General features: G+C 48.9%; 1 protein-coding gene across 1 annotated transcript in view; it reads right to left on the reverse strand.

Moving 5' to 3' along the window:
• The window catches only part of robo3 (roundabout, axon guidance receptor, homolog 3 (Drosophila)), a 342,818-nt gene that overhangs the window by 49,900 nt on the left and 271,946 nt on the right, over nt 1–20,972 (reverse strand). Inside the window, 7 exon segments of the mRNA XM_038779342.1 lie at nt 1,245–1,307; nt 1,310–1,513; nt 4,508–4,656; nt 4,742–4,784; nt 6,976–6,999; nt 11,633–11,827; nt 20,766–20,937. Coding sequence (XP_038635270.1) covers nt 1,245–1,307; nt 1,310–1,513; nt 4,508–4,656; nt 4,742–4,784; nt 6,976–6,999; nt 11,633–11,827; nt 20,766–20,937 — 850 coding nt within the window.

A 20,972-nucleotide genomic window follows, 5' to 3' on the forward strand; every position in this document is an offset into this window, starting at 1 on the left:
CCCTCCCGCGATTCTCCCACGTGGCGTGGGGAGCGGAGAATCGCGCCCACTAGTTTTCTGAGTGCTGCTCCTTCCTCAGGTGAATCCCAACGCCGGCATCTCCACATCATTTTTGGGTTGTGGGAGCAAAACCCACGCAAACAGGGGGAGAATGTGCAAACTCCACACGGGCAGTGACCCAGAGCCGGGATCGAACCTGGGACCTCAGTGCCGCGAGGCAGCAGAGTAAGAAGTCTTACAACACCAGGTTAAAGTCCAACAGGTTTGTTTCAAACACGAGCTTTCGGAGCCCTGCTCCTTCCTCAGGTGAAGCCTCAGTGAGGCAGCAGGGCTAACCCACTGTGCCGCCCCTAAAGGCAACTCACGTTTAACTAACTTGAGCAAAGATGTGAGTGGATTGACCATGCTAAAGTAAAATTGCCATAGTCGCAGATGACCATATGATGGTTTCCCCTTTGGGGGGGAGAGCTGACTGGTGGTGAAGGCACCTCAGGTGAGGGACACCGTTGAGAAGGTGGAGCTCTCATGAATAATCTCAGCTGGTACGGGAATTGAACCCGGGGCTGTTAGCCTTGCTCTGCATCATGAACCAGCAGTCCAGCCAACTGAACTATACCAGCCCCTCATTCCCCAGGGTCCATATTGGGAGTACTGCTTTCATTGATATGCATTTGTTAGGCTTGGGTGCATAGGGCTGAATTTTAAAAATGTGCAGATGACATTAAACTTGAAAGTGCAGTGAACAGTGAGGAGTACAGTGAAAGAAGACATAGAAAGACTGGTGGACACATGGCGGATGACATTATTTTGGAGCAGTAAGAATAGACACATTTTGTCAGGCGGGAAAAGGAGAAGCTATATAAAACAAGCATTGAATGGTGATCAGGCTTGAGGGATTGAGTGGCCTACACCTGTCCCAATAGCCTGACTACGAAGCTGCATTGACAGAAAACAAGCATACATCTTGAGAAGGCACACGGGGGAAGGGAGACAGGGTGAGGGATATTAAGTACTAAAATACCTTGGATTGCCTGCTCCAGAACTCACCACACCTTAATTTTTCTTGTCACTATAATGAAATGGTAGCAAACTGCGGGCCGAGCAAGGGCAGGAGAAGAAAATCCCAGGTTCTCGAGCCCAAAACTTTGATGCCCATTTTCTTTCAGGTGCTGACGTTTCTAACAAGATTTTCTTTCGGGTAGTTATCACTTTGATTAACTGATGCCAATTTTTAAACATCTTACCAGCTTCTGGCCTGCCACGTTCAGGCTGTGAGTACTGGGCATTGGAGGGTCCAGGCTGGAGGCCCAGTGCCCATTGACTGGGTCTGCTGTGTATTGGTTTTGGACTCCGAGTGGCACCACAGGTGTGCTGGCGTATAGGGTGGGTCTGCTGAGCATTGAACGTACGCAAACTCGTCGCTGGCAGAAATCAATGGTGCTGTAGATGGGCCCATCTGATACCATCGTTCCAAACTTCTCCGTTTGAGCAATGTAGTTGGAAATGCCAGCGTCTAGATTGAGGTAGCCAACAGATAAAACATTCAGCAACAATGAGGTTTGTCAACAAAGCCCAGAGGAAGCGCAAGTTAACAGAGCAGAAAGTGCTCATCAATAATTTAGTCAGCTTTTCTTCATTTGAATGACCTAAAACTGTTTGAAACTACTGGGACCCATCAAATCAGTGGAGGTTGTTACATCAGGTGACACAGATTTTCAGCAAGGCTGATGTCCTGCGTGGGTCCTCAGAGTGATTTGTGAAAAATTCCAGGTCAAGATTGGGTAATGCTGCTAACGTGGACAAATAGGGAAAGTGATAGAAAAATTAAGGGCTGAGGTAAAGGTGGAGACTTGCTGATGTTAGGATGTGAAATGGGTAGTTTTGGTAATGGCACAGATAAGGGACCAAATCCCATCTCATGGTCAACCTCGAGGTTCCGCTCAGTCTGTTGAGTATGGATTGTGTCCAGGGTGAACATGAAGACAGTGGTTGGGATACAGAGTTCATGGCACGGGCTGAAGGACACTGCCCCCCATTGGAGGCATTTATTGCTCATCCAAAATATGAGGGGGCCAAGGATAAATACTTGGAGTAGGGGGCAGGGAGAGGTCTGGAGATAATTAGATGGGAGTGGGAAGAGAAAACCGTGCAGGAGATCCTTCGGCTAACAGTGGCTAGATCAGCGTGAAACACAGGGCAATCCAGCTGGACCATTTGGTGAGGCATTTGGAGGATTCTACTGTGCCAGAGGCTGCAGGCACGTCACGAAGGATAAAGAAGCATCGTTCACCAGGGTCATAATCATACATCAATTTGTCTGTGGAATTTGATGAGGGCTGTTCTAATGCTTGGCAGGAACATATCCTGGGGGGTAAGGATGTTTCTCTTGAATTCCCTATTAGGTTTATTGGTTATTATCTCAAATTAATGGCCCCCAATTTTGGAAACATTTTCTCGATGTCTACCCTATCAAACACTTTTATAATGTTAAAATCCTCTCAGTTCATCTTGACTCTTCCAGTGCCCCAATCTGTTCAATCATCTTAATCTTAGTACTGGTGTCATCCTTTTTAGCACCTTCTTCAGTGGCTTTATATTTTTTTCCATAATATAATGGGTTGCATGTTAAATTGCCCCTTAATGTCGGAAGGTTAGGTGGGGTTACTGGGTTACGGGGATAGGGTGGAGGCGTGGGCTTAAGTAGGGTGCTCTTTCCAAGGGCCGGTGCAGACTCAATGGGCCGAATGGCCTCCTTCTGCGCTGTAAATTCTATGATTCTATATAAATATGAGGACGGGGCACAGTATTTCAAATGTGGTCTAGCCAAGTGCAGCATTGTTGGAGGTGCATGTGATATTCATCAAGATCCATCCAAAATCTGCCAATTCCAGCATTTTGTGTAGCATGTTAAAGATCATGCTATTGCCTGAAAATTACTGGACAGCTCACTAGTAGCTCATATTATGTTCTGATCAGCATTATTCCCTCAACTTTTGCCACCAAAAAGATACATTCATTGGCTAACCGCTCTGACTGTGGAAGGCTCTGGAGTGCAAAATACTTGACGTGTTTACTCACAGAACAACAGTAACTGGCTCTAATGTAATTCATCTACGCAAAGCACTTTAAGGTGTCTCGATTAAGTTTTACAACATTATGCAAATGCAAGTTTTTCAAACTACAGAGCCTTGTATCATCAGCAGCATCTGTTGATAACAGGTTATGGGCGACAAATAATACAATGAGTACATTGACACACAATACTGAAGGTTCACTCTACCTCTCATTTTACCTCTCTCCTTGAGGAAGATATACCTTGATATTACCCCTGCAGAAGAAGGTTGCAGGGGAAGAAGGGTGGAACATGTCCCCAACCTATCCTCAAGAAGTGGCACAGTTCCAGAGCATCATCAAATCCCGTAGTGTAAATAAAGGTAACAGTCTCCAGCCAGGTTGGCCTGTACTTGGGAAAATCAATGGGGAGATGGAAGCAAAAGCTGCCAGATACAGAAGGGAAGTGCCCCCTTGACCCCCCAGCCTCGCTTGGTTTCCCCCACAGAGATGTGCTTTCCAGCACCACCACCAGCATCCCCACTCAATCCCACCCACTCTGCCACCTCCCTGTAAATATTCACCAGGGCCCCTGCTCAGTACCTTGCCACAGCAACACACCCAAGAAATGGAACTCAGCACAGATGGGGCTGCAGGTACGACATACGTTTAGCTTTGGTGGTGCAGTGGTCATTTTACAGGCCTGATAATTAGAGGCATTTTCCAATAATCTAACGGAGCGTTGAACCCCAGTGCAGTGGTTTGTGAATTTGGAATTTGGTTCCAAACATCATAAAATAAAATACTGGGATTGGTAAAAGTAACCACAAAGCTGTTAGACTCCTGTAAAATCCCAACCATTTGACTAGTCTTCAGAGATAAATTTAAGTTCTTAAGTGAACTGGCCTAGGTGTGATTCCAGGGTTCCACACCAAAATGGTTGTCTCGCAACTGTCCACTGAAGTGGCCTCACAATCACACAGTTGTATCAAACTGTGGAAACATGTCGCCCACTGCCACCTTCAAAGGGCAACTAGAGACAGACATTCAACGTCAGCCTTTCCAAGAACAACTATATCCCAAAAATATATTTCTCAAAAGGCTTGATAGAGCAAAACGGTACCAATATGACACACCATTTCCGTTTGAGTAAGAGTCATCCATCACTTAACTGTCTACGTCACACGTGCGTGCATCATAGCATTAATGGCTTCAGAAAGAAACATAAAGTGTGATTCCACTAAGCTGCACTTCCCGCCGGGAGCTGTGCCCACTGGGAGTGCAGTTTAGAAAATCGAAAAGGTGACATCGCTGTTGTGACGCGCACAGCACCAATACACTGGCTAGTGCCTGCTGGATATTATACCCAACATCCACACAAATATAAACAGCCATGAGATGACAGATACCTCGCCTGCCCTCGTGGGCACCTCGACAATCCCAGTGCCTCACTCACCATTGTAAAATCGCTCCGTAGCTTCATGTTTTGTCATACAGGTGCTGGCATTGCTTTCCTTCCCGTTCCCATTCCGCATCAGGTTAGTGGCTGGCCATGAGTCTGCCAACCAGGGGTAGTTGGTGACATTTGCGTTCAGGATTCCTGGCCTGGGAGGAGATATCGGGAGGTTACAACTCGCTAGCAAAAAAACCTGGCATGTAAATTTATTTAAATTAGTTAGTTGTGACTTGCCTGCTGCTTGAAATACCCGAGGCCTCTGCATGTGGAAAACCTACTGCGTAAAAACAAATACAAGTTACAGTTTTAGAACAAGCTGCATCCTTAGGCCATAATGGAGACACAAAACGAACAGGGTGAAAAAAATGAACATTTAACAAGTAGGAATGAAAAACTGAACATTAAGTTCAAAATGCAACCTGACACACTGACCTCCCACCCTGAGTATTGCTGCTTTCTGGGAAAATTGATGAAGTACTCTGGGAATTGAATTTCTGACTTCCAGGAATAAACAGGGGAAGTTAAGGAGTCCGTGTTATTCATTCAGAATAATAAAGGTTTCAGGAAGTTAAGTAGTTAGTCTGGACAAATTGGATTATTGTCCTTGAAGGTGAGAAGGCTGAGAGAAGATTTGATAGAGGTGTTCAAAATCATGAGAGGTCGGGAAGGGACAAACTGAAACCATTGTTGGAAGAAATGAGAACCAGGGGAGGCAGATTTCAGGTATCTGGCAAAGAGTGCAAAACGGAGACATGAGGAAAAGGTTTTTTATACAGTGAGCGATCAGGATCTGGGATGGACTGCCTGAGCACATGATGGAGGAAGGTTCAACTGTGGCTTTCAAAGAGAATTGGATTATTTCTAACGGTATGGAGGGCTACAGGGACAAAATGGTGAAGTGGCACTCAGTGACTTATTCTTACAGAGAGACGGCATAGACATGACATGTTGAATGGCCTCCTTATATGCTATAACCATTCTCTGACTCTATGAATAATGAGCGCAAAATCTAGGCTGCCTCTCTGGTACAGAACTGCACTTACAGGAGCTGCCTTTTGGGCAGAATTCTCCGACCCTCCGCAGGGTCAGGGAATCACCCAGGGTCTTCATAAATCCCTCCCCTGCTGTGGCCGGAATTCTCCGCCACCCGGGAATCGGCGGGGGCAGGAATCGCGCCCTGTCGGTCGGCGGGCCCCCCGCGGCGATTCTCCAGCCTGCGATGGGCCAAAGTCCCGCCGCTGTCAGGCCTCTCCCGCTGACGTGGTTTAAACCACCTCTGTGCAGGCGGGGAGCAGATGGCACAAGCGGGCCCCGGGGGTCCTGGGGGTGGGGGGGGGCGCGAGGCGATCGGACCCCGGGGGGGGTGCCCCAACCGTGGCCTGGCCCGCGATCGGGGCCCACTGATCGGCGGGCGGGCCTGTGCCGTGGAGGCACTCTTTTTCTTCCGCCGCCGCCACGGCCTCCACCATGGTGGAGGCGGAAGAGACCCCCTCCACCGTGCATGCGCCGGTGGTGACGTCAGCGGCCACTGACGCTCCGGTGCATGCGTGGACTGACGCCGACCGGCGAAGGCCTTTCGGCCAGCCCCGACGCCGGTCAGTCAGCGGAGCGGGAGCCACTCCAGCGCGGGCCTAGCCCCTAAAGGTGCGGAGAATTCCGCACCTTTGGGGAGGCCCGACGCCGGAGTGGTTGGCGCCACTCCGCTATGCTGGGACTCCCCGCCCTGCCGGGTCGGGGAGAATACCGCCCAAGATGTTAAACAGAGGACTCTTTACCCCTCTTGGCTTGGTATAACATAATCCCATAGCAATATTAAAATAAAATGAAGAGTTCTCCCTGGTGTGCATACAGGGCTGAATTGTCAAGGCATTTGAGTTGGATGTGGTCGAGATTTTGGCCCCTGTGTTTTTGAAGAGTTGTCTTTTCTAATGAGAACCAGTACATTTCCATTCTTTTAGTGTCTGGACAGCCTGATTGATCCATGTTAATTTATTTCTCTCTTTTTTTTTTTTTGCTTACAGCAGTTCTTTGAAAAGAAAATCCATTTTATTGACCAGCTCCCCCTGCAAGGTTGACAGGCGGCCATTTTCTCATCAGGTTTCCAAACAGTTCAGCTCTCCCAGCATATACTTAACGCTGCATCACAAGGGTGCACAATACACTGAATAAAATTGATCTGACTGAGGGCTACCATTCCGGATAAATCATTTAATTTAAAAAGACAGCCAGGAATTAGTTTGCAGTTCTTTTAATAGGAGTGCACTGAACCACTGCAGTCAAGATAATTTTCTCGTGTCTGTTACGAGCAGAACAACTCATCTGATGCGGCCATGTAAAAGCTTGGTAGAGCACTGCCCTTACTGAATGGCCTTTGGAGCTTTGTTACTTTACTTCACAGTTATAGCCTTTGCAGACTACAAGGCAACAGTTCCAAATTTCAGAGAATAGATCATGGCTACGTAACATACCTGCTGGTGTGTATGCAAAGGAAGCTGGAAAGGAGAGGAAAGAGGATCATCAGCAGATGGAATTAAGACTTTACCATAAAACATAATAGCAGAAGTAGGTCATTCGGCCCATCGCGTCTGCTCCACCATTCAATGAGATCATCACTAATCTGATGTGATAACCTTCAACTCCACTTTCCCATTTTATCCCAATAACCCTCGATCCCCTCACTGATTATAAATCTGACTATCTCAGCCATGAACATGCTTAACAACCCAGCCTCTACAGCTCTCTACGGTAAAGAATTCTACAGGTTCACTGTGCTCTGAGAGAAGAAATTTCTCCTCATCTCTGTTTTAAATGGGTGACCCCCTTACTTTGAGATTATGCCTCTGGTCCTAGACTCTCCCACAAGGGAAACCAACATTCTCTGTGTCACCCAGGCCATGATATTAATGAGGAAGAATCATGGCCATCCACAAATATAGCCCCTGATCTCTATTTTGACAGGATGAGGCACTAAGCATTATAAACCTATTGAGCAAGAGGTAGAGCAAAGGCACACAAAAAATTCATTCTTAAGGGGCAGAACAGTGGCGCAGTGGTTGGCACTTCTGCTTCAGGGCCAAGGACCCGGGTTCGACCCTGGCCCCGGGTCACTGGCAGTTTCCACATTCTCCTTGGGCGGAATTCTCCGGTATCCGGTGGGCAGGCCGTACCGGCGCCAAAGAGTGGCTTGATGCACTCTGGCATCGGGCCGCCTGGAAGGTGCGGAATCCTCTGCACCTTCGGGGGCTAGGCTGGCACTGGAGTGATCGGTGCTGTGCCAACCAGTGCTGAAGGGCCTCCGCCAGCCGGCGCGATATGCAGCATGCGCAGGCGTGCCAGCGGGTTCCCAGAACCGCTGCCGCGTTTCCTGCGCATGCAGTGGGTTTCTTCTCAGCGACCGGCGTGGAGGGAAAGAGTGCCCCCACGGGCCCCACTCGCAGATCGGTGGGCCCCGATCGCTGGCCAGGCCACCGTGCCCCCCCCCCCCCCCCGCCCCCGGGCCAGATCTCCCCGCACGCCCCCCGAGAATTCCGCGAGACGTCCGCAGAGCCAGGTCCCGCCGCTAAGAACCTTGTGTAATTTACACCGGCAGGACAGGCCGAAAACGGGATTCACGCCGCCCCCCCAGCAATTCTCCAGTCCGGCGGGGGGTCGGAGAACCCGCCTCCTGTGTCTGCGTGGGCCTCATCCACAAAACCGAAACATGTGCAGGCTAGGTGGATTGGCCACGCTAAATTACCCCTTCATTGGAAAAAAAGAGTTGGGTACTCTAATTTTTTTTTTTTTAATTTTTAAATAAATTCATTTTTAAGGGATGTGGGTTTTACTGGCTAGGCCAGCATTTATTGCCCATTGTCAATTGTTCTTGAGAAGGTCTTGTGTGCGGCCTTCTTGAACCGCTGCAGTCCCTGAGGTGTAAGTACACCCACAGGGCTGGTAGGGAGGTAGTTCCAGGATTTTGACCCAGCCAAAGTGAAGGAATGGCGATATCTTTCTTTTTTTTAAATTTAGATTAGCCAATTATTTTTTTTTTCCAATTAAGGGGCAATTTAGCGTGGCCAATCCACCTACTTTGCACATTTTTGGGTTGTGGGGACGAAACCCACGCAGACACGGGGAGAACGTGCAAACTCCACACGGACAGTGACCCAGAGCCGGGATCGAACCTGGGACCTCAGCGCCGTGAGGCGGTTGTGCTAACCACTAGGCCACCGTGCTGCCCTTGGCGATATCTTTCTAAGTCACGATGGTGATTGACTTGGCGAGAGACCTTCAGGTGGTGGTGCTCCCATGTATCTGCTGCCCTTGTCCTTCTAGATGGTACTGGTCATGGGTTTCAAATGTGTTGCCTAAGGAGCCTTGGTGTTTTCTAAGGAGCTGCAACTGTGCATCGGTGGTGAAGGGAGTGAATATTTGCAGAAAGGGTGACAGTCAAGCAGGCTGCTTTGTCCTGGATGGTGTTGAGCTTCTCGAGTGTTCTTGGAGCTTCACTCATCCAGGCAAGTGAGGAGCATTCCATCCCACTCCTGAATTGTGCCTTGTAGGTGGTATAAAGGCTTTGAGGAGTCAGGAGGTGAGTTTCTCACTGCACGATTCCGAGCCTCTGGCCTGCTCTTGTAATCACAGTATTAATGTGGCTAGTTCAGTTCAGCTTCTGGTCAACGGTAACCCCCAGGATGTTGATAGTGGGGGATTTAGTGATGGTAATGTCATTGAATGTCAAGGGGCAACGGTTTGATTCTCTGTTATTGGAGATGGTGGATGTCTGGCACTTGTGTGGCGCTAATGTTACTTGCCACTTGTCAGCCCAATCCTGCATATGCTTTAGGTCTTGCTGCATTTGCACATGGATTGTTTCAGTCTGAGGAGTTGCAAATGGTGCTGAGCATTGTGCAATCATCAGCGAACATCCCCACATCTGACCTATGATGGAAGAAAGGTAATTGATGGAGCAGCTGAGATGGCTGGGTCAAGGACGCTATCCAGAGGAACTCCTGTCGTAATGTCCCGGATGTTGACTGATCACAAACAACCACAACCACCTTCCTTTGTGCTAGGTATGGCATCCCATTTTTTTTTTTAAACTTGAGAACAAAATTGCAATTCTAACTGTGCAATGCCACAAGTGAATAGTCCATGTGTCAGTGCCGGAGATTCCCCACACCTCTTAATTCAGCTGCGCTCAAAGAGGTGTCATGAGGAGGAAAGGTTCTTCCCCACCAGCAGGGGAAATTTAGCATCCGTACCCTGAGGCAGTCTATTTGTCCATTCACTCGGCTGGAGCACGGTGGCTGAGAGGGAACAATAGTGGTTTGTTTTCTTCAACACAAAATGGTAGAATTGTTACGGGCGCAAGAAAGGAAGATATGGAACTGTCACATACTTCATGGTCTCAGCTACTCAGTAACCTGGAGTGATTCAGTGCATTCTATGTCAGCAAAGGTCAACTGAACAGCTCATGGTCAGCATCTAGAGAATGTGTCCACTTATCTGGAAGTTGATGAGCTTGGTTAGTGCTGTAATGGAGGAGGCAGAACAGATATTGTTCGCGCATTATAATTGTGAGATGAATATTGCTGAGATGCATAGAAAGACTCCCATGGGACAACTTACTCCTGCCATCAATTGCCAGAACTAGAGTGGATGATGTTGAAACTACCTGTGTATCTGTACAGAACTGAGCTACCAGAACAACTGAGTCTCGTTCTTCACCCAGCGGGTATCTGTGACCCAAGTTAAGAGTGTAAAACAGAATTTCCTCCAGGCTTACATGAAGCTATGACCCCAGAAGAGACATATTTTCTATATTCTGCCATCAAGTGACCCTGATCATGGTCGGCAACCTCCCCTCGTTACAAAACAACCGTAGGCAGGTTCCAACAGCAGCAACCCTCCAGCCCAGCGTGTTACTAAGCACATTGTTCAAATTGTTTTGTAGTCTTTGCTTCTTTAATAGATCTTAGTTGGAGAGGCAGTTGGTGCTACAATTAGCCGTAGCCACATGAGAACAAGCTTGAGGGACACCCTCTTACCCTCCGTGATTGAAGGGCCTGCCACTTACAGCCTTCACTTAGACTGACATACACAGAATAGTGTCTCTGTAGCGACAGGAAAGACCCAACAGGAGGTACATCATCATGAATCAGCACCTTCAGGAAAGAAGGGATAGCCCTGAGGAAAACACAAGAGCCTGCTCTCTATACAACAGATGTGTAGGGTGGGATGGGGGTAGAGAAAGGTGGTTGGGGTATTGAGTTTGATACACTTGCCTGGCTTGCTAGCCCACTTTGGACAGCTATTGGAAAGTGACCAAGGAATCAAAGGGGGTTCTAAAGGGGTACTCACTGTGGTACAGGTGGATGGGTGAGAATATTACAACTGCCCTCTGTGATAAGATTCAGTGTGCGTACTAAGTCTATACCCTACAATGAAGATGGAGATATATATATTAAAAAAAGACCTCTCTCCATGAACTCTCTAATTCACACTGATTCCCATTCTAGCAATGCCTTGATTTTACAGTTCTTATCATGGAGTTCATAACCATGCAAGCCATATTCCTCCTGCACCTGTAACCTGTCTTACGGTCTTCTGAGATTCCTGCACTCCTCCAAATCTGTCCTCTTGCTCCCAATTTTCATCGCTCCACTGTTAATGGCCATGCCCTCAATTGCCAAGGCCCAAGCTCTGGAATTCCATTCATAAAGCTATCCACCATTCTTTCCTTTAAAATGCAACCTAGGGCAGCACGGTGGCGCAGTGGGTTAGCCCTGTTGCTTCACGGCGCCGAGGTCCCAGGTTCGATCCCGGCTCTGGGTCACTGTCCGTGTGGAGTTTGCACATTCTCCCCGTGTCTGCGCATGTTTCACCCCCACAACCCAAAGATGTGCAGGGTAGGTGGATTGGCCATGCTAAATTGCCCCTTAATTGGAAAAAAATTAATTGGATACACTAAATTTATTTTTTTTTAAATGCAACCTAAAGCCTACCTTTAAAATGCAACCTTAAGCACGTGTCCAAATAGCTTCAATATTGTTAAATTATGTATGACAGTGAAGTGCCTCGGGCAATCTCCTATGAGGCAACCACTATATAAATATACACTATGGTTGTGACTTTCCAACTCACCAGTGAAATGACTGAGCTCCTTCCTTTTCTTTCTTCGGCAGTACAGCCACACACTGAACCCCATCAGGATCACCCAGCACGCTCCTCCAATGCCAGCGATGAACGCTGGCTGTTTCACCACGACCGTTATCTGCTCTGTCAGGCTGACATTTTCATTGTCTTCGACGGAAACAGGTTCCTGATCTGTAGTTGGATCTGAGGAGAGTTGACCAGATTAGAAGAGTCTTGAAAAATTGACAAAGGGAAGGCAGCTTTAAAAAGAATTATGTTGGAAATTTGTCTTGGACAGTAATGTGAAATGAGCGATAAAGGATAACCCACCCGGTTCACATGCCACCAGTTTTTCATTGCTGCCCAAGGTGAAATTTTGCCTAATCCTCTGTATTGCAATGTTAGGCCGGATTTTTGAGGAGTTGTGGAGGCACAGTGGGCCTTCAAAAATGACAGGACTGACTGATCCCATTTTTGCCAGTCGGGGAAAGGGCGCTATTCGCACATGAAGGAAGCGTCATCTTAGCAGGGCCATTTTAATTTCACAATGCTGAGTTCAAACAGACCCATTTTTGCAGTAGGAAGTGTCCTATCATGCAGTTTGGGAGTCACAAAATTATGGAGGAGTTGGAAATGCATGTGAATAGCAGATAAGGTATCTTGGAATCTACAGTGCGGAAGGAGGCCATTCGGCCAATCAAGTCTGCACCGGCCTTTGGAAAGAACACCCAATCCAAGCCCACACTTCCACCCTATTCCCATAACCCAGTAACCCCACCTAACTTTTTTTTTGGACAAAAAGGGGTAATTTAGCATGGCCAATCCATGTATGGAGGTATGTGTGCAGAACTGTTAAAATTATTTAAATATCCAACCCTTTAAAAAATGCAGCCTGCCTGTGTTAGTGATGAGTGGGAGAAATCTATTTCAAGCAGCTGGTTGATGATATTACTCCAAGGGCCCGGAGTGAAAAGTGTGCCATTGTGGACATGTTTTCTTGAGGAGAGTGCACTGAGCTGGGAAATGTTCTGACTCAAGTTACCTGCCGAGGGAGTGAAGATCCAGCCATGATCTTTCTCCTGTTGTTTAGAAATCCTTCAGTCCAATAGTCTCTCTTACCATGTTCCTTGCTCCCAGACAAATTGCAGCCAGAGGCGAAAAATACTCTCAACAAAGGCTCAAGGCTGACTGACCCACTAATTCTCTCTTGCTGGCTTGTGGAAATGCCCCTGATCTCCATTGTGCACCTTGCCCAATGCAAGGGAGGGGTGAGGGGCGACACAGATGGCTCCCACCACCTGTCAATTGGATTGATCAAAATACAGCACTCGGTGCAATGGAATGGAGAGGTTTGACGAGAGATTTTACTCTTTCCTGACATCTTCGCACATCTTCGGCATAGCGGGACTTTTCTCCTGAGCCCCGTGGTATTTTGGTCTCAGGTTGATTGGATTTTCCAGGTGAATGATGGCAGCTAAGGCACCCCGCTGAGGCGTGGCATCGTCAAGAATTGCCAACAGCCTCCAGGCAGCCAAAGATATAGGAGAAATGTCAAAAAGTTAAACTTTTGGTTGTGGAGCTGAACACGTGAATCAATATAAATCTACCCCCCACACCTAGGGCAACACGGTAGCACAGTGGTTAGCATAATTGCTTCACAGCTCCAGGGTCCCAGGTTCGATTCCCGGCTTGGGTCACTGTCTGTGCGAAGTCTGCACATTCTCCCCGTGTGTGTGTGGGCTTCTACCCATAGGGCTTTTTGGGTTAAATGATGAAGGCAGGTTTCATAAACATGAGTTCTACTCCACTGTGTTGAGCAATTACATCATCGATCACTTTAAGCTGATGGGTAAGATTCAATGGTGTCAACAGACAGAAATTATATCCTCTGGTGTCAGAACATGGGCCGGGATTCTCCCTTCTGGGGACTTAGACCCACGGTGGGGGGGGGGGGGGGGGGGGGGTGGAGGGCGCTCCCCTGTGGCTTGGCCTGCGATCGGGACCCTCCAATCGGCAGGCCGACCTCTCAGGCTGGGGGCCTCCTTTCTTCCGCGCCGGCTCCTGTAGCCCTATGCCATGTTGCGTTGGGGCCAGTGCGGAGAAGGGAGCCACTGTGCATGCGCGTGTTGGTGCCGGTGCCACTGCGCATGTGCAGACCCCATGACACCCAGTTGACGCCGGGATCAGCAGCTGGAGTGGCGACGGTTGCTCCAGTGCCATACTGGCCCTGTAGGGGCCAGAATTGATGATCCTGAGGCCATGTTTACGCCATTGGGAAACGCGTCGGCGTTTACGATGGCGTCAACACTTAGCCTCAGGATCAGAGACTCCCGCCCTAAGTCCCCACGCCGGCAAGAAAACCGGCGTCAATCATTCGGGCATCAACGGGCCCCAAGGTGAGGAATTCTCACCTGTCCAGGGGCTAGGTGGACGCAGGAGGGATTTGCGCCGCTCCAGCTGGTGGCGAAGGGACTGCGCAAGTTCGCGCGTGCGCCATAGGGCCGGAGTGATCGTGCGCATGCGCGGAACCTACGCACGTGCGGGGGAAGGGTTCTCTTCTCCGCGCCGGCCATGGCAGAGCGCTACAGGGACCGGCGCAGAAGGAAGGAGTGCCAGCATGGCATAGGCCCACCCGCAGATCGGTGGGCCACGATCACGGGCCAGGCCACCGTGGACGCTCCCTCCGGGCAGGACTCCCCCACGCTCCCCCGAGCACCACCCCAGCTGACTTACCTGCCAGGTCCCGCTGGTGACAGATGTGAGTGGTTCACGCCCGTGGGACTGGCCAAAATCGGACGGCCGCTCGGCCCATCGGGGCCCAGAGAATTGCCGGGGGACTGCTGACAACGGCCCTCGACCAGGGTGGCGTGAACCCCGCCCGAAAAATGCCACCAGAGAATACAGTAGCCGGCGGCGGGGCCGGATTCGCGTCACCCCCTGGGGATTCTCCGACCCGGCGGGAGGGCACAAGAAAACTGGTGGGCCGGGCAGAGAATCACGCCTCATACCTCCAACAGTCCAGCAGCAGTCTAGTGCCAGCTTTGATTTTTGTGCTGGAACCACTGCAGTGGGGCTTGAACTTGGAACCCAAAAGCAAGAGGGCTTCCAACTGTGCCACAGCTCATGCAAACACCCAAGCTGCACACACATTCCACCTCCTCTCAACAGCGGGGCCAAGTTTGAATACTACATCAAAGCAGAAGCGAGCAATTCCAGCAACTGCTTATGTATCTCTCCTGTGAAAGAAAGCGTTCTTACATCTGTTCCCATTAAGTTTGCTTGGCTCAAGGGCAGCATGGTGGCCTAGTGGTTAGCACAACCGCCTCACGGCGCTGAGGTCCCAGGTTCGATCCCGGCTCTGGGTCACTGTCCGTGTGGAGTTTGCACATTCTCCCCGTGTCTGCGTGGGTTTCGCCCCCACAACCCAAAAATGTGCAGAGTAGGTGGATTGGCCACGCTAAATTGCCCCTTAATTGGAAAAAATAATTGGCTAATCTAAATTTATAAAAAAAAAAATAAAGTTTGCTTGGCTCAGAGCCCAAGTTCAGAAAAAGATTTACTCAGCAAGCTGGAGAGAACTGTTGAGTTTGCTTGATTGGCATCTTTAAGTGATTATAATAAATTGTCCTCTCAATTATATCTTTTGTTAATGTCTCAGTGTTTACAATTTGCACAAGGTTAAGAGGTTTGAAGTGTTTGAAGACTCTGTTATTGATACTTTAATAATCTGTAATACTTTTATAGGATTGTAGGAACTTTGTAGGAATTTTTTTTCAAAAGAAGATATATCATAAATCATAGAATCCCTACAGGGCACAAGGAGGCCGTTCGGACCATTGAGTCTTCACCGACCTTCTGAAAGAGCACCCTAATCTAGGCTCACCTTATTCTTGTAACCCCACTTTGGGACAATTTGGCATATCCAATCCACCTAACTTGCACATCTTTGGACTGTGGGAGGAAACCCCTGCAGAAATGGGAATGTGAATTGACTTTTTGTTTCCTGAGCAGTTCCACATATGCCATTGTTACTGTGCGGTTCTGTACATTGTGTATATTGGATGAGTGGGCATGGAAGAGCCATGATTTGGCATGGAAAGTATGAGGGAACAAAGGGGATGGAGATATCTATCACCACAATGGGGCTGAACAGGTCAGGAGTACAGCACACAGGCTTGTTACCTGCATCCACATCCCACGCCAGTGAAAACTGGGGGCACCGGGAATGGTGATGTGAGTCCTAAAATTGGGACCCGACCGTCATTTTTAAATGGCTCTGGAGTCATTCTGGCTCCATCAAAATCAGGGACCAAATATAGTTACGTGGCTGAATGTCGTGATCCTAGGTCTATCACTCTGCTGCTCTGAGTTTCTCGCTAGAAGGTACATAACAATGACCGCATAGGAGGCCGCATAGGAGACTGTTAAATAAGTTAAGAGCCCATGGTGTTAAGGGTGAGATCCTGGCATGGATAGAGGGTTGGCTGACGGGCAGAAGGCAGAGAGTGGGGATAAAGGGGTCTTTTTCAGGATGGCAGCTGGTGACTAGTGGTGTGCGTCAGGGGTCGGTGCTGGGCCAACAACTTTTCACAATATACATAAATGATCTGGAAGAAGGAACTGAAGGCACTGTTTGCAGATGATACAAAGATCTGTAGAGGGACAGGTAGTATTGAGGAAGCCGACGGGCTACAGAAAGACTTGGATAGGCTAAGAGACTGGACAAAGTGGCGGATGGACTACCATGTGGAAAAGTGTGAAGTTATGCACTTTAGAAGGAGGAAAGGAGGCATTGACTATTTTGTAAATGGGGAAATGCTTAGGAAATCAGAAGCACAAAGGGCCTTGGGAGTCCTTGTTCACAATTCTCTTTTTTTTTAAATTTAGAGTACCCAATTCATTTTTTCCAATTTTGGGGCAATTCAGAGTGGCCAATCCATCTAGCCTGCACATCTTTGGGTTGAGGGGGCGAAACCCACACAAACACGGGGAGAATGTGAAAACTCCACACAGACAGTGACCCAGAGCTGAGATCGATCCTGGTACCTCGGCGCCATGAGGCAGCAGGGCTGACCCACTGCGCCAACATGCTGCCCACTCACGATTCTCTTAAGGTAAACGTGTAGGTTCAGTCGGCAGTGAGGAAGTCCCTAAAAGGTACTAGAATACAAGACCAGGAATGTACTTCTGAGGCTGTATAAGGCTCTGGTCAGACTCCATCTGGAGTATTGTGAGCAGTGAGAAAGTATGTGCTGGCCTTGGAAAGGGTCCAGAGGAATTTCACTGCAATGAAGGGCTTGTCGTATGAGGAGCGGTTGAGGACTGGGTCTGTACTCGTTGGAGTTTAGAAGGATGAGGGGATCTTATTGAAACTTACAGGATACTGCGAGGCCTGGATAGAGTGGATGTGGAGAGGATGTTTCTCCTTTTCTGAAAAACTAGAAGCAGAGGGCACAATCTCAGACTAAATGGACGATCCTTTAAAACAGAGCTGAGGAAGAACTCTTTGCTGCACAAGGCTGTGGAGGCCAAATCACTGAGTGTCTTTAAGACAGGGATAGATAGGTTCTTGATTAATAAGAAGATCAGGGTTTATGGGGACAAGGCCGGAGAATGTGGATGAGAAAAATAGCACGCCACGATTGAATGGCGGAGCAGACTCGATGGGCCGCGTGGCCTAATTCCGCTCCTATGTCTTATGGACTGAGTACAGAGCTCCCTGGCCCTTCCGAAGTGTAAATGATTGAGGGGTGACCTAAATCAGGTGCGGGATTCTCCATTGCCCGACACCGAGACCATAATCAGCGATTGGACGGAGAATCAATTTTGACGGCAGAATCGGGGCCATCACCGGTTTGACGCCGGTTTGCGAGTCTCTGCCCCCTCCAATGCGAGGGCTGGGGGACTGGTGGGGGGTGGCCAGGGGTGGGCCATGGGGTCGCAGTTTGTGGATTGGATCAGCGCATGGCCAGCGCCATGTTGCATGGCCGCGACCGCTGTAGTTCGTCAGCCATGCGCATGTGCGGTCCAGGACCCGGCCGTTTTCGGCACAGGAGGCAGGTGTTTTCGGCTCCGCCAGTGCGAGCCCATCACCAGTACCAGAATCGGTGAAGAGTTCGTTCCGATTTTCTTCGCGTAGACCTCCCACGGATTCTTCATTCGAGCCAGCACTGAGCAGCTTTAACGGAGAATCCCACCCAGATGTGTGAGATAGTTAAAGAAGTTAATGGGATAGGAGAATGGGTTAGATTCCTCTGGTGGCAGTCTGGAACAAGGAGACATGTAAAATAGATCTTAGTCATTCAGGGGATGATATAAGGAATCAAGGCCGGGATTCTCCCCTACCCGGCGGGGCGGGGGGTCCCGGCATGTTGGAGTGGCGTGAACCACTCCGGCGTGAAGGTCTCTGCACCTTTAGGGTCCAAGCCCTCACATTGAGGGGCTAGGTCCACGCCGTAGTGGTTCCCGCTTCGCCGGCTGGCGTGAACGGCCTTTGGCGCCACGCCAGCCGGGGCCGAAAGAACTTCGCCGGCTGGCATAAGTCCCGGCGCATGTGGAGGGTGGGGGGTCTCTTCCGCCTCCGCCATGGTGAAGACCATGGCGAAGGCGGAAGAAAAAGAGTGCCCCCACGGCACAGGCCCACCCTCCGATCGGTGGGCCCCGATCGCGGGCCAGGCCACCGTGGGGGCGCCCCCCGGGTTCAGATCGCCCCGTGCCCCTGCCCCATTACCCCTGCGCCCGCCCGTGCCGCCAATCCCGCCGGTCAGGTAGGTGCTTTGATTCCCGCTGGCGGGAGAGGCTTGTCAGCGGCAAGACTTCGGCACATCGTGGACCAGAGAATCGGCGCGGGGTGCCTGCCAACCGGCGCAGCGCGATTCCCGCCCCCGCTGAATCTCGGGTGGCAGAGAATTCGGGACACGGCGGGGGCGGGATTGACGCCGGCCCCGGCTGATTCTCCGACCCGGGGGGGGGGGGGGGGGGGGGGGGGAGGAGGGGGGGGGAGGAGAATCCTGCCCCACATCTTTACATAAAGGGTAGTGTTAATCAAATGTTTCCTCCAAATCAGAAAATTTCAAAAAGTAATAGATTTTGTTCGGCAGGAGTGTTGAAGATTCGAGCAACAAAGCAGCTAGGCCCAGCTATTGTATAGATCAACCATGATCTAACTAAATACTGGAATAAATTCGAAAGAGCTACTTCCAATGCTCCTTATCCCAGTAAGGAAGCATTCCATGTTCACTCACTACTTCTTATAGCGATGCTGCTACTGGCAGACATGGAGACATGCCTCAGTGCACTTCATCAGGGCGAAACGATATGAAATGATTGTTTAATATGCCTTTGATGAATAATTATCTGTAAAGCCCTGCATCAAGCTGGGCAGTGTAAGGACCTCGTGCTGAATACTGATTCACACTGCATCGTGTTTATAAGCTAATTTACCAATCATTAAAAAACATTTCATTGTTTGTTTGTGCTTGATGTTGCTATGGTGTCACCGGTCTCAATGTTGCCAGTATTTTCCACATAGCTGGCTGAGTCACAACCTGGCCAATTGTTTGAACCATGGCAGCCCCACGGTGTTGAACAATAAGCAACAAAGCGCAAAGCTTATCTTCTCGAATCAGAGAATCTTACAGGACCATTCAGTGCTTCGTAGCTGTACCTACTCTTTGAAAGACCTACTCAATTAATTCTATATTTTCCCTCCATAGAATTTCAGAGTCTTTCTTTTTAAGTATACATTTTGAAAGATACAATTGAATCTGCATCCACTATTGTTTCAATCAGTGTAAATTGCAGATCAATGTAACCTTATTGTGTCCAAAAACAAAAACATTCTCACCTCTCCCCCTTGATTCTTTTTCTAGTTATCCTAAATCTGCGTTGTCTGGTTATCAATCCTCCTACCAATAGAATCAGTTTCTTCCTCTCTACTCGATCAAAACCCTTCATCGTTTCAAACAGCTCTGTTAAATCTCCCTTCTCTAAAGTTGTTAACAGATTGTTTCTGTTCCGAACTGTACACCTTGCTACTTAGGAGGGGCAAGGCACCTCTCTTCAATGAGCAACGGGGCTAATTGGCAATCCACAGGACGCCTCACAACGTCTTCATGCATCAAACCAAAGCATTCAAGGAGCAATTGGATCAATTTATAATTCCAACAGTTTAAAGCTTGTGGTGGGAGAGATGACAAACGGCCCGATCGGAATTTGGAGTCGGTCCTTGGAGGTTGGGATGAGCCGAATAAGCCTTGTATCTACAGTACGTAATATATTATGTTGCATTGTCAAGATGCTCTTCATTACTGCTGGTGATCTGAGGTTTTTGTATTGTCTAATTATACATTGATATGTAGCATCTCCCAAGTGAGTATTGATCACGGTAAGTCAGTTAACACAGTTTTATACACACAGGAATGTTAGAAGGTGTAATTTGCTTGTATTATTCTGCTGCAAAGATGGAGCTTTGGTCTGTTCCCTAAAGATGACACGTCACTCCCAAGACTTGAGCCCATCGCTGACTCACCAGTACTGAACTGGGAAAGAGCTGCACTGTCACAGATGCCACAATTAGGATGAAAGGTTAAAATAGAAGCCTCGTCTTCCCTCTTGGGCAGACGTTGAAGATCGGCACTATTTGAAGAAGAGCAGGGGCGCTCTTCCCGTGGGTGCTTCGGCCAACATCTATTCCTCAACCAACAGCAAGAAAACGCAAATTATTTAGTCATCATCACATTACAGTATGTAAATCCTTGCTTCCCACAAACTGGCTGCCACACGTCCTACATTACAATGGTGACTGCACTTCGAAAAGTATTCCACTGGCTCAAAAGTGCTTTGAGGCACCTTGTGTGTCATGAAAGGTGCTGTATGAATCCAAGTCTTTCCTTCACGGTTCCATTGTTGTGAATAATAGATCCTGAGGTCACCTAGGGTGCAATTGCTGTTCCCCAGTGCTACTCCCCATAAGCAAAAATATGAACCTTTTTATAGCAATTAGGGTATTAGCCACAAGGTGTAATAAGGACCAGTTTCAAGGTGTGACAGGAAGCACTCAATGCACAGCTTTTAAATGTTTGCGGCTATAACAGCCATCTGCTGTCTATCTGTAATTACCTTTCATGACTTCCTCACTTACTTATAAGGACAGTTGCTGGTTGGCTTCGCACTCCAACTCCAGCACTCGTAGCTGCTGCCACTTCCACACGGTACAGTACGCCAGCTATCAGCCCCCGCACAACCGTAGAATGGACAGTTCCGTCAATGGACTTGTTGACGTGGAAACGGGTATCATTCCCCAAGCACCAAATCTACCAGAACAAACAGATCAAATCAAGACCAGCAT

This window comes from Scyliorhinus canicula, chromosome 19 (genome assembly GCF_902713615.1).
Source record: "Scyliorhinus canicula chromosome 19, sScyCan1.1, whole genome shotgun sequence".
Classification (NCBI taxonomy): Eukaryota; Metazoa; Chordata; class Chondrichthyes; order Carcharhiniformes; family Scyliorhinidae; genus Scyliorhinus; species Scyliorhinus canicula.